Source organism: Heterodontus francisci, chromosome 9, assembly GCF_036365525.1.
Source record: "Heterodontus francisci isolate sHetFra1 chromosome 9, sHetFra1.hap1, whole genome shotgun sequence".
NCBI classification, from domain to species: Eukaryota; Metazoa; Chordata; class Chondrichthyes; order Heterodontiformes; family Heterodontidae; genus Heterodontus; species Heterodontus francisci.
This window is the reverse complement of record NC_090379.1, coordinates 107,794,774-107,808,213: the sequence shown is the minus strand read 5'-3', so window position 1 is coordinate 107,808,213 and position 13,440 is coordinate 107,794,774. Positions and strand designations below refer to the sequence as shown.

The 13,440-nt window shown below is 43.6% G+C and overlaps 1 protein-coding gene across 1 annotated transcript in view; it reads right to left on the bottom strand.

Annotated features, from left to right (window-relative positions):
• The window catches only part of knl1 (kinetochore scaffold 1), a 160,489-nt gene that overhangs the window by 77,494 nt on the left and 69,555 nt on the right, over positions 1-13,440 (bottom strand). Inside the window, exons 13-15 of the mRNA XM_068039647.1 lie at positions 12,408-12,523; positions 7,994-8,084; positions 7,143-7,259 (exon numbers count right to left, since the gene is read on the bottom strand). Coding sequence (XP_067895748.1) covers positions 7,143-7,259; positions 7,994-8,084; positions 12,408-12,523 — 324 coding nt within the window. The remainder of the gene's footprint in view (positions 1-7,142; positions 7,260-7,993; positions 8,085-12,407; positions 12,524-13,440) is intronic.

The following is a 13,440-nucleotide window of genomic DNA, read 5'->3' as shown; positions in this document are numbered from 1 at the left end:
AATAAAAATTTGATCGCCCCTTCACCCCCCCCAGAACATTATTTGCCCCAATACCACCCACCCCCCACAAAAAACATTTAGATTTGAAATACTTTCCCCTAAAGCCTGGCTACCCAAACTGAACCCGACTACGTGTCGGGTTCACATCGGGACTTTATTCCAAGTCCAACAGTTGGGCTGGACACTGCTTCCGGGAAGTCACAGGATCAGGCTTATCCATGATTCCCCACAACTCCAGCTGCACAAATAGCCTGCTGCCGGAACAGATGAAGTAGATTCTTATCAGGTCAGTTCAGGCGCAAAAAAAAAAAAAGGGCTCGGGTCGGGTTTTAATTTTATACCCAGGCCAGGCTTTACTTTCCCCGCCCCCCCACCCATCCCCCAGACTGTACAAAGTCACAGTTCACCCATTCCCACTATCCCTACACTGATGATGGTAATTTGACCTTGCTCCCCCCCCATCCCCGCATTAAAAATCTTACGTGACCCCACTTCGCCACCAGTGTCGCGCCTGTTTTCTCCAGATGGGGAAGTGAAGGCGCAGGACTGCCGGCCGCCGCTCTGAAGATCATGGCTGGCCCATAAAATGGCAGGTAAGTAAATATTAATGTATTCATTTTATTCACAAACATATTTAAATACAGGTCCCATCCCCAGCAGCAGGTGGGTGGGGTGGAGGGTGCGTGCCGCCATGGAGCCTTGCCACCGCCGGGAGGATCAGGCATGGTTCTCCCGGTGGCAGGCCACTGCCAGAATGACATTATGGCTCCCCCTCTCCCCATCGACACCACAGAGCCTACGGTCGGGGGCCCTGTAAAATCCAGCCCCACAACTTTCTTCAAAAGCAATGTAAAAGGACTGTATTATTAGGGTAGACTGTACAGTTAAAGATCAATGGAGACTATTAGGTAGGTCATCCTACTTTCCTCATTATTCATTGCTCACGTGACATAGGTTTCGACCATTTTACCAACTATTCAAATAGGATAAGCTGCCTATAATTGGACTTTGAGGACTGATCTGCTGAAAAGAACAGTTACAAGATAGGAAACAGCACAGTTCAGCAAAAGTGCTCCACTTAGCTGCCTTATAAAATTGGGAATAGAGAAGCTCGTAAGGTAATTGTAAGATGCTACGTTCTGATGATTGCTGCCCTACTGAGCAATATACTCGATGGTACTTAAAACTTTAAACAGCCAAAATAAAAGTTATTCAAGCCTATTAGTCTCGTTTGCTAAGATCCATACAATTCTCTCAGAAGAATGCACATGCAAACTGAACACTTTTCCTGGAAAATAAGAGAATTCAAGATAATTTTATGTTAAGAGCTGCTGATGAGGTTTCAGGGTAGTTTGGTGAAAAGGTGAAATAAAATACATTGAACAAAGAACAAAGAACAGTACAGCACAGGAACAGGCCATTCGGCCCTCCAAGCCTGCACCAATCTTGATGCCTGCCTAAACTAAAACCTTCTGCACTTCCGGGCACCGTATCCCTCGATCCCCATTCTATTCATGTATTTGTCAAGATGCCTCTTAAACGTCATTATCGTACCTGCTTCCACCACCTCCCCCGGCATCAAGTTCCAGGCACTCACCACCCTCTGTGTAAAAAACTTGCCTCGCACATCCCCTCTAAACTTTGCCCCTCTCAGCTTAAACCGATGTCTCGAGTAACTGACTCTTCCACCCTGGGAAAAAGCTTCTGACGATCCACTCTGTCCATGCCGCACATAACTTTGTAAACCTCTATCATGTCGCCCCTCCACCTCCGTCGTTCCAGTGAAAACAATCCGAGTTTATCCAACCTCTCCTCATAGCTAATCCCCTCCAGACCAGGCAACATCCTGGTAAACCTCTTCTGTACCCTCTCCAAAGCCTCCACGTCCTTCTGGTAGTGTGGCGACCAGAATTGCACACAATATTCTAAGTCTGGCCGAACTAAAGTTCTGTACAGCTGCAGCATGACTTGCCAATTTTTATACTCTATGCCCCGACCGATGAAGGCAAGCATGCCGTATGCCTTCTTGACTACCTTATCCACCTGCGTTGCCACTTTCAGTGAACTGTGGACCTGTACGCCCAGGTCTCTTTGCCTGTCAATACTCCTAAGGGTTCTGCCATTTACTGTATACTTCCCACCTGCATTAGACCTTCCAAAATGCATTACCTCACATTTGTCCGGATTAAACTCCATCTGCCATTTCTCCGCCCAAGTCTCCAACCGATCTATATCCTGCTGTATCCTCTGACAATCCTCATCACAGAGCTGGGCTGAGAAGTGACAGATGGAGTTCAACCTGGAAAAGTGTGAAGTGATTCATTTTGGAAGGTCGAATTTGAATGCGGAATACAGGCTTAAAGACAGGATTCTTGGTAGTGTGGAGGAACAGAAGGATCTTGGGGTCCATGTCCATAGATCGCTCAAAGTTACCACCCAAGTTGATAGGGTCGTTAAGAAGGCGTATGGTGTGTTGGCTTTCATTAACAGGGGGATTGAGTTTAAGAGCCGCGAGGTTATGCTGCAGCTCTATAAGGCCCTGGTTCGACCACACTTGGAATATTGTGTTCAGTTCCGGTCGCCTCATTATAGAAAGGATGTGGAAGCTTTAGAGAGGGTGCAGAGGAGATTTACCAGGATGCTGCCTGGACTGGAGGGCATGTCTTACGAAGAAAGATTGAGGGAGCTAGGGCTTTTCTCATTGGAGCGAAGAAGGATGAGAGGTGACTTAATAGAAGGGTACAAGATGATGAGAGGCATAGATAGAGCGGATAGCCAGAGACTTTTTCCCAGGGTGAAAAGGGCTATCAACAGGGGGCATAATTTTAAGGTGATTAGAGGAAGGTTTCGGGGAGATGTCAGAAGTAGGTTCTTTACACAGAGAGTGGTGGGTGCGTGGAATATGCTGCCAGCGGTGGTAGTAGAAGCAGATACATTAGGGACATTTAAGCGAATCTTGGATAGGTACATGGATGATAGTAGAATGAAGGTAGGTAGTTAGTTTGATCTTAGACTAGGTTAAAGGTTCGGCATAACATTGTGGGCCGAAGGGCCTGTGCTGTGCTGTACTGTTCTATGTTCTACTATCCGCAACCCCACCAACCATTGTGTCGTCCGCAAACTTATTAATCAGACCAGCTACATTTTCCTCTAAATCATTTATATATACTACAAAGAGCAGAGGTCCCAGCACTGATCCCTATGGAACACCACTAGTCACATCCCTCCATTCAGAAAAGCACCCTTCCACTGCTACCCTCTATCTTCTATGACCGAGCCAGTTCTGTATCCATCTTGTCAGTTCACCTCTGATCCCGTGTGACTTCACCTTTTGTATCAGTCTGCCATGAAGGACCTTGTCAAAGGCTTTACTGAAGTCCATATAGATAACATCCACTGCCCTTCCTTCATCAATCATCTTTGTCACTTCCTCAAAAAACTCAATCAAATTAGTGAGACATGACCTCCCCTTCACAAAACCATGCTGTCTCTTGCTAATAAGTCCATTTGTTTCCAAATGGGAGTAAATCCTGTCCCGAAGAATCCTCTCCAATAATTTCCTTACCACTGACGTAAAGCTCAGCGGCCTATAATTTCCTGGATTATCCTTGCTACCCTTAAACAAAGGAACAACATTGGCTATTCTCCAGTCCTCTGGGACTTCACCTGTAGCCAATGAGGATGCAAAGATTTCTGTCAAGGCCCCAGAAATTTCTTCCCTTGCCTCCCTCAGTATTCTGGGGTAGATCCCATCAGGCCCTGGGGACTTATCTACCTTAATGCTTTGCAAGACACCCAACACCTCCTCCTTTTTGATAATGAGATGACTAAGACAATTTACACTCCCTTCCCTCGGCTCATCATCCAAGTCCTTCTCTTTGGTAAATACTGATGCAAAGTACTCATTTAGTACCTCACCCATTTCCTCTGGCTCCACACGTAGATTCTCTTCTCTGTCCTTGAGTGGGCCAACCCTTTCCCTGGTTACCCTCTTGATCTTCATATACGTATAAAAAGCCTTGGGATTTTCCTTAATCTGTTTGCCAATGACTTTTCATAACCCCTTTTAGCCCTCCTGACTCCTTGCTTAAGTTCCTTCCTACTGTCTTTATATTCCTCAAGGGATTCGTCTGTTCCTAGCCTTCCAGCCCTTACGAATGCTTCCTTTTTCTTTTTGACTAGGCTCACAATATCCCGCGTTATCCAAGGTTCCCGAAACGTGCCAAACTTATCCTTCTTCCTCACAGGAACATGCCGGTCCTGGATTCTAATCAACTGACCTTTGAAAGACTCCCACATGTCAGATGTTGATTTACCCTCAAACAGCCGACCCTAATCTAAATTCTTCAGTTCCTGCCTAATATTGTTATAATTAACCTTCCCCCAATTTAGCACCTTCACTCGAGGACTACTCTTATCCTTATCCACAAGTACCTTAAAACTTACAGAATTATGGTCACTGTTGCCGAAATGCCCCCCCACTGAAACTTCGACCACCTGGCCTGGCTCATTCCCCAATACCAGGTCCAGTATGGCCCCATCCCTAGTTGGACTATCTACATATTGTTTCAAGAAGCCCTCCTGGATGCTCCTTACAAATTCTGCCCCATCCAAGCACCTAGCACTAAGTGAGTCCCAGTCAATATTGGGGAAGTTAAAATCACCCACCACTACAACCCTATTACCCTTACATCTTTCCAAAATCTGTCTACATATCTGCTCCTCTACCTCCCGCTGGCTGTTGGGAGGCCTGTAGTAAACCCCCAACATCGTGACTGCACCCTTCCTATTCCTGAGCTCCACCCATATTGCCTCGCTGCACGACCCCTCCGAGGTGTCACAGTACAGCTGTGGTATTCTCCTGAACCAGTAATGCAACACCCCCACCCCTTTTACATCCCCCTCTATCCCGCCTGAAGCTTCCAAATCCTAGAACATTTAGCTGCCAATCCTGTCCTTCCCTAAACCAAGTCTCTGTAATAGCAACAACATCATAATTCCAAGTACTAATCCAAGCTCTAAGTTCATCTGCTTTACCTGTTATACTTCTCGCATTGAAACAAATGCACTTCAGACCACCAGTCCCGCTATGCTCTGCAACATCTCCCTGCCTGCTCTACCTCTCAGTCTTACTGGCCTTATTTACTAGTTCCCCTTCATTTATTTCACTTACTGTCATCCTGCTCTGGTTCCCACCCCCCTGCCACACTAGTTTAAACCCTCCCAAGTGACGCTAGCAAACCTCGCAGCCAGGATATTTGTGCCCCTCCAGTTTAGATGCAACCCGTCCTTCTTGTACAGGTCCCATCTGTCCCTGAAGAGATCCCAGTGGTCCAGGTATCTGAAACCCTCCCTTCTACACCAGCTGTTCAGCCACGTGTTTAGCTGCACTATCTTCCTATTTCTAGCACACTGGCATGTGGCACAGGGAGTAATCCCAAGATTACAACCCTAGAGGTCCTGTCTTTTAACTTTCTACCCAACTCCCTCTGCAGGACCTCGTCACTCTTCCTGCCTATGTCATTGGTACCGATGTGTACCACAACCTCTGGCTGTTCACCCTCCCCCTTCAGAGTGCCCCCTGTCCGTTCAGAGACATCCTTGACCCTGGCACCAGGGAGGCAACATACCATCCTGGAGTCTCTTTCACATCCACAGAAGCGCCTATCTATGCCCCTGACTATAGAGTCCCCTATAACTATTGCTCTTCTGCGCTTTGTCCCTCCCTGAACAACAGTGCCAGCTGTAGTGCCACCGCTCTGGCTGCTGCTGTTTTCCCCTGATGGGGGGGGATGGCCTAACAGTATCCAAAATGGTATACTTGTTAGAGAGGGGGATAGCCACAGGGGATTCCTGCACTGACTGCCTGCCCCTTCAAGCGGTCACCCATCTATCTGCCTGAACCTTGGGTGTAACCACTTCTCAAACTCCTGTCTATGACACTTTCTGCCACCTGCATGCTCCCAAGTGCATCCAGTTGCCGCTCCAACCGATCCATGCGGTCTGTGAGGAGCTGCAACTGGGTACACTTCCTGCAGACGGTGTCGTCCGGAACACTGGAAGCGTCACGGACCTCCCACATCTCACAGGTGAAGCACTTCACCCCTCTAACTTACATTTCTAGCACTAATTAATAAATTAATTTAAAATAAATACTTATTCAATCCTTACTAAATTGTTACAATTAACTATATGGTCCCTAGTGCTCGATTCTTATTATAAATATTAAATGCTAAGTAAACACAGTTATCTCCTCCCTCTGGTTTACTGACTCTACTTATTAGTTAATTAGGGTTTTAATCAATTTTTATCAATGTTTTATTTTCAAATTCAGTAAAAAAAAATTCCTACCAGCCAATCAGGTCACAGCTTTCCTGTGATGTCACTTTCAGGTTTTTTCTTTAACCAGAAGTAAGTTTTTTTTATACTTACCGGTCTGGAACTCCACCCTCCGAGTCTTCTCCCAGTCAGCTGTGCTCTTTGGAAGCTCTCAGCTCCCCTCACTGAGGACAGGTAGGAAATAAAGGAGCTCCTCACTCCCTCCTTACCGAACTTCCTCAGTTACCAAACTTCCACTATAGCACTCTAATGCAACACAAGTCAGCACTCCAGTGCAAACAATTCCATGATAATAGCATGGACACAAATATGCTAAAACAAAGATCAAAAGTATCTCAAAACAAATCAATTAAAGAAGAAAATGAGATCATAGAATGGACAAAATGCATGATTTTGCTCTTTTCCATAATAATCTTAATTACTGCACCCACAAATGAAGGAAAAGCTGTTAGACATTACATGGAGTCTAGTTTGAGACTTTATTCAAAACCATCAGAATTTCGCACTTAATGGCCACAAAGTGATTATTAAACCAGGAATTATATATATTCCTTTAGAAAACATGATTTCTGGAAATGTAAACTATCACTTAATAATCTGTGCCTTGAAATCCAACTTACCAATGAATGCCCCAAGTTAGCAATTGGCTCGATTTAATTGGACAGAAAATTTAGTTGATGAAGAAGGGTTTGAGATAGAGAGTCAATTCTGCTCCTGAAGGATCTGAGAATCAAACATTACTCTGTGTACCCAGATCCTTGTATCGTCAATATTGCTGAAAGAGTTTTGTAAAGGACGCTTACCTTCAACATATTCAACTGTGCTGAATACAGTTTAACCTTTTGTTCATGGCAGATCACTTTGGTTCTTTTCACAAAAGTAGTTTTTTTGGCATTCAGGCAAGAACGAAACTGTTGCAACTGAAAAGTAAAACAAATCACTGTCAGCCAACTGAAAGGCTTTCAAGCCATTATTTATTTTATTTATTTTTATTTAGAGATACAGCACTGAAACAGGCCCTTCGGCCCACCGAGTCTGTGCCGACCAACAACCACCCATTTATACTAACCCTGCAGTAATCCCATATTCCCTACCACCTACCTACACTAGGGACAATTTATAATGGCCAATTTACCTATCACCTGCAAGTCTTCTGGCGGTGGGAGGAAACCGGAGCACCCGGAGGAAACCCACGCAGACACAGGGAGAACTTGCAAACTCCACACAGACAGTACCCAGAATTGAACCCGGGTCCCTGGAGCTGTGAGGCTGCGGTGCTAACCACTGCACCACTGTGCCGCCCATATACTTTGTAAATTATTCTAAGGTTCATCTCCTTCCATTGCCATAAACCTCAGATGAGCCTCTTTTTATACAGATGACTAATTTAACAAATCTAAAGGAACAAGCTCATCTTAAAATGCAGCAAAAATGTGGTGGATACCACAAACCTAATTTAAGCCAGTAACTAGTATTGATCATCAATATTGGGGAACTGAGGCCAGCCAGGGAACTGAACTTCAACATAACTTTCCTTCGGGAGGGAAGAAAAAAAATCAGTAACAAAGAGCAATTACAAATTTTAATTCGGAAAAAATAAACAACTGAACTTAGGCCTACATAGGCAATTTTAACACTTTGATTAATTTCTTACCTCCTCTTCTGTCATTTGCATCACATCTTTCCACAGTGGAAGGTTCACCTCTGACAGGAGTTTATCAAGATTTAACAACTGGTCTCTTAATCTGTAATAATAAAGGAAAACCAGAAAATTACAGAATTATTGAATGTTAGCATTAACCAGCTTCTTCCTTCTCCTCCCCCCTCTCTCCACCACCACCACCTCCGCCCACCCCCAACCCTCCACATACAAATCTTCATTTCTAAGTTTGATCATTTTAAAATTTGGAAGCATATATTCTTAAATGATTATTATTGAATTGGCTCTTCTTGCTAAATGATAACCTTAGGCACAACAGCAACATACAAATCCATTCTTAAAATGCTTTCACCACAAAGTTCTAGCTTCTCCATAATGTATCAGTAGAATGAACTTGTTTGGGTCAGTGAGCTTTGATGAGCTGAATTAACCTTTTCTTGTCTCAGATGTTTCATAGTTGTTCTCAATCAGGAAATGGGATTACAATAGATAGCTCCAGCTGAAGAGTCACACATGTTGCTATGGCGGGCCAAATAACCTTTTCTCTATGTTTTCACAGTTTATATTTTATATTGTTGCTACCCCCAATGGAATCAAGAATAAAAGAATCCTGGTAAGCTGTGTAGGCTAACACAGTCCTTTTAATTCTGGATCATGGACTTGAAGTTAGCTCAGACTAGTGAGCTGGAGGAAAAACAAGAAATGCTGGATTCACTCAGCAGGTCTGGCAGCATCTGTGGAAAGAGAAGCAGAGTTAACGTTTCGGGTCAGTGACCCTTCTTCGGAACAGTGAGCTGGAGGTCTCCTCTTCTTGCAGGCTGCAATGACCAACATGAAATAAGTTTGTATAGTCTCAAATAAGTTGCATTGGGGTGTGGGCCAAAATCAACAATTTGCATTCATGTAGGTCCCAAGCCATCTCACAGGAGTGTTACCAAAATAAAAATTTGACACCGAGTCACATCAGGCAATATTAGGACAATTGACCAAAACCTTGGTCACAAAGTTAGGTTTTAAGAAGCATCTTGGAGGAAAAAGGGTGGAGAGTCAGAGATATTTAGGGAGGGAATTTCAGAGCTTAGGGTTGAAGCAGCTGAAGGTACGGCCACCAATGATGGAGCGATTAAAACTAGGGATGCACAAGAGGTCAGTATTGGAGGAGCACAGAAATCTCTGAGCATTGAAAGACTGGAGGAGGTTAGAGAGATAGGGAGGGGCAAAGCCATGGAGGGATTTAAAAACAAGGACAAAATATTTTTCATTGAGACGTTGCTTAATGGGAGCCAATGTAGATCAGAGAGCATAGAGGTGATGGGTAAACAGGACGGTGCAAATTAGGAAGCGGCAGCAGATTTTGGGTGAGCCTATGTTTATGGGCTCCAAATAGGCACAGTAGTAAATACCGCTCAACTCGGTACTAACTAGCAACATTTTTCAGAAAGGTCCCTGATGGCTGCTGTGAGGTGGGAATGCCATATTAGGCTAGTGGGAAGTTCAATTCTGGAGTCAGCATTTAGGCACAGAATTCTGGCAGAGGCATTTAATGCAACATTCTAAATCTGCATGATACCAGAGGCATACTTGATGCCGTTTTGGCACACAGACATACTCGTTCTCAGATGCAAGCACAATTCATCAAAAATGTACTATTTTCAAGACTCCTCTTATAATCTATGCATTCAGAATGGTTTGAAATTGATGTCACAATATCTATTGTACGCAGCACAAGATTATTCAACTCTTATTCATCCCTTAAATCCAATGACCAACAGAAAGCAAAATGTAACAAAATATTCTTTATCTTATAGGGTAATCCATAAAAAAAAAATGATTTGTGAGCACTAAAACTAGCTTAATACAGTTCACCACTTACAGAGGTTGCATTCGTGTGAACAGGACATGCCCGCTATACACAATATGATAGTGCTACTACAGTATTTTAATATATAATAAAAACATTTCTTCCATATAGTGTCATTTTGCCCAATTTCCAGCTCCACTCTGCCCTGCAGCTTTTAAACTGTGTCAGTGTTTAGTACAAACTGTAAACTCCGCATCATTAAGAATGGATCAGAAGGGTTTAAAGACACGAAAGATAATTGAACATTAAATTTGTTCTTTCAGCTTAATGAGGTGCAAACTAGTTGAGTAAGCACTCCTGTTTCTGTCCAAAATAAAGTGAGCATTTAAGACACGATAACCAACAACTTTGAAATTGGCTGATATAATGCATTTCAATATAGGTAAGCAAGAAGTGATGCATTTTGGCAGAAGGAATAAGGAGACAGCATGCTTTAGCAAAGAGATCTGGGGTACAGATACACAAATTATTAAAAGTAGCACTGCAAGTTAACAAAGCCATAAAAATGCAAGCAAATAACTGGGTTATATTTCTACAGGAATAGAATTGAAAAGAAGTTATGTTAAACTTGTATTGGTTAGTTCACAAATAGAATACTGGGCACAGCTCTGGTCTCCATTACCCCAAAAAGATATAGAGGCATTAGAGAAAGTGCAAATAAAATTTACAAGGAAAATACTAGAAATGAGACATTTTAACCATCAGCAGAGATTAAACAGATTGAGGCTCTTTTCTCTAGAAAAGAGAAGACTGAGAGGTAACCAGATAGATTAAATTATGAAGTGGTTTGATAAGGGAGATGTACAGAAGACATTTGCCATTTGTGGGGGAATTCAAAATTAAGGATCAGAAATATAAGATAGTCACTAATAAATCCAATAAAGAATTCAGAAAAAACTTCTTTAACCAGAGTGCTCAGAACATGGAACTTGCTATCACATGCAGTAGCTGAGGAGAAGAGCATTGATTCATTTGAGAAGCTGTATTTAGGATATATGCTGGTAGTGTCAGTTGAAGATCAGTGGGAGGAGACAAGTGTGGAGCATAAATACCAACATAATTCAGTTGGACAGAATGCCCGTTTCTGTGCTACATATTCTTTGTAAAGTGACTCCTGACAACGTAGCCCAGCGCCAACATTATCAGAATGCTCCCAGCTTCGCACATGCGCAGAACAGACTCTTGCTGTCAGTATGGTGCTGCGCATGCGCAGCCTACGTCAGCATCCAGCTTGCCAGGAATAATTTGCACATGCGCGCAAAAATGTCATCACATACTGCAATGTCTCCTTGCTGCTAGCTCCACACCTTGCCACCTCTCCTCCCTTGGCCACTCGCTCTCTGCTTCACCACACACCACAGCCCACCCCCCAGCCCCAACCTACCTGTGGGCCACTCGCTCCCTGCCTCGACACTTCTCCTCCCTCAACCACTTGCTCCCCGCTTCACCCGACACCTCCCCCGCACCCCCTGCCCCCCACCTACCCGTGGGCCACTCACTCCTGACCTCGCCGCTTCCTCCCCTCTGCTTCCCCGCTCCCTCCCACGATCGCTGTCTTTCTTCCCTGCACGGGGGAAGCGAGGAAGAGAGAAAGTGACAAGATCGGCAGGGGAGAAGCGGGATACCGTGAGTGGGACAGAATAGGGAGCAGAGGCAGAGCGGAGGGGATGAAGCGGCGATGCCGGGAGCGAGTGGCCCTGGGGGGTGGGGGGGGTTGGGGAGGAAGGAGAGAAGAGAGGAGGGAAGTGGTGAGGAATGCAGCAAGCACTGAGCAGATGGGCGCAGGAGGCAGTGAAGAGAGGTGCAATGGCAGGAGAGAGGGGTACTGTTGGGGGTGGGATGGAGGAAGTGATTGCAGCCACTGTGGGCATTTGGGTTTCATTTGTTTTTGTGATAAATGAGCAGTGCCATCTTTACTACTGGCAGCTGCCAAAAACGTCGCAGACAGTGACGTTTCAGTACATGAGGCTGCATTTGCGCATTTGCGAGTCCTGTACTACCTACTGGTTGCGTTGTCAGCAAAAGCAGCCTTCTTTGTAATAAGCGAGTGGACCATTTTAATGCAGGTTTTTCAAAGTGGTGAGGACTATACCAGAAAGTGTTTACAATTACATGGGTCACAGTTACTGGTCTGTTAGATTAACCCAATTCTGACATCCAGCTCCATACTAGTTAAGTTCTGGCAGAGCAGTTGAGTTATCAGCAACATTAGCTTTTAATGCTAAATAGTGCAGAATAATCTGGATCAATCCATTTTTGTTATCAGATTAATTTAGCTATATGAATAATGCGTTTCAAGTAGGATAAAGAAATATTCAAATATATCTTTTATTAGCAACACCAGTTCTTGTAATGTGGGCATTCCAACTGCTTTTATTAATTAGATATTTCCTTGATAACTAGTAAGTTAGCAAAATAAAATTAATCCTCCCAGAGCATAATGACTTTATCTTTCTGGGTTACACTTCTGTAAGAAGTAGAAAAGATTATAAATCACAGACTGCAATTTTTAGCCTTCATCTGATCTGAACATTACAAGTCCCTTACTCAGTTATGGCTGCAGAGAGAGCAATGCTGTCCTCTTCATAGACTTCCCGTTTTGGTCGGTGAACAAACTTCACTGCCAGCCAATTTTCGAGTGCTGAGGACTTGTCCAATTCAAGCTGATCAAAAAATGAACAAAACACAGAATAATCAGGCAAAGAAGTGTCCTGAATCACAATTGTTTCATAGAACTGATACAAGTACTTGGAAAACAGTAAAGTGTACCACTGAGATAATGGTCCATTCTGGTGATTTAATGTAAGGATACTCCATCCCTCCAAAAAAGTGCATCAACTCAAAGAAACAATGCTACACTCGATTAAAGGATCCCTATTATGTCATTTTTCCCATGTCTCAAACATTCTTTTTCTGGCAAGTCTAGTAAATTAGATATAATAGTTTGAATTTCACTGGCATCTTTTCTCCAAATCAGTAGATTGTGGGTTCAAGTCCCATTCTAGAGACTTCAGTATATAATCTAAGCTGACATTCCAGTGCAGTACGATTGAAAATGCCATCACTCAGAAGAGATGTTAAACCTCTCAGGTGGACTTGAAAAAGATCAAAGAAAACAAAGGTAATTCTCCCAATGTCCTGGCCAACATTTACACCTCAATCAACACCTAAAATAGGATTAACATAAAAGCAAAATGCTGCGGATGCTCGAAATCTGAAATAAAAACAGTAAGTGCTGGAAACACTCAGCAGATCTGGCAGCATCTGTGGAGACAGAAACAGAGTTAACGTTTCAGGTCAATGACCTTTCATCAGAACTGGCAAAGGTTAGAAATGGAATAGGTTTTGAGCAAGTGAAAGGGGGAGGGAGGGAGGGAGGGATGAACAAAAAGAAAGGTCTGTAATAGGACGGAGGGCGGGAGAGAATAATTGACAAAGATGTCATGGTACAAAAGGCAAACGGTGTGATAATAATTGTGGTAAAGCCTAAAACATGATTATTTGGTCATTTATTTCATTGTTGTTATAATGGGATCTTGCTATGCGCAAATTGGCTGCTACGCTTCCTACATTGCTAAAG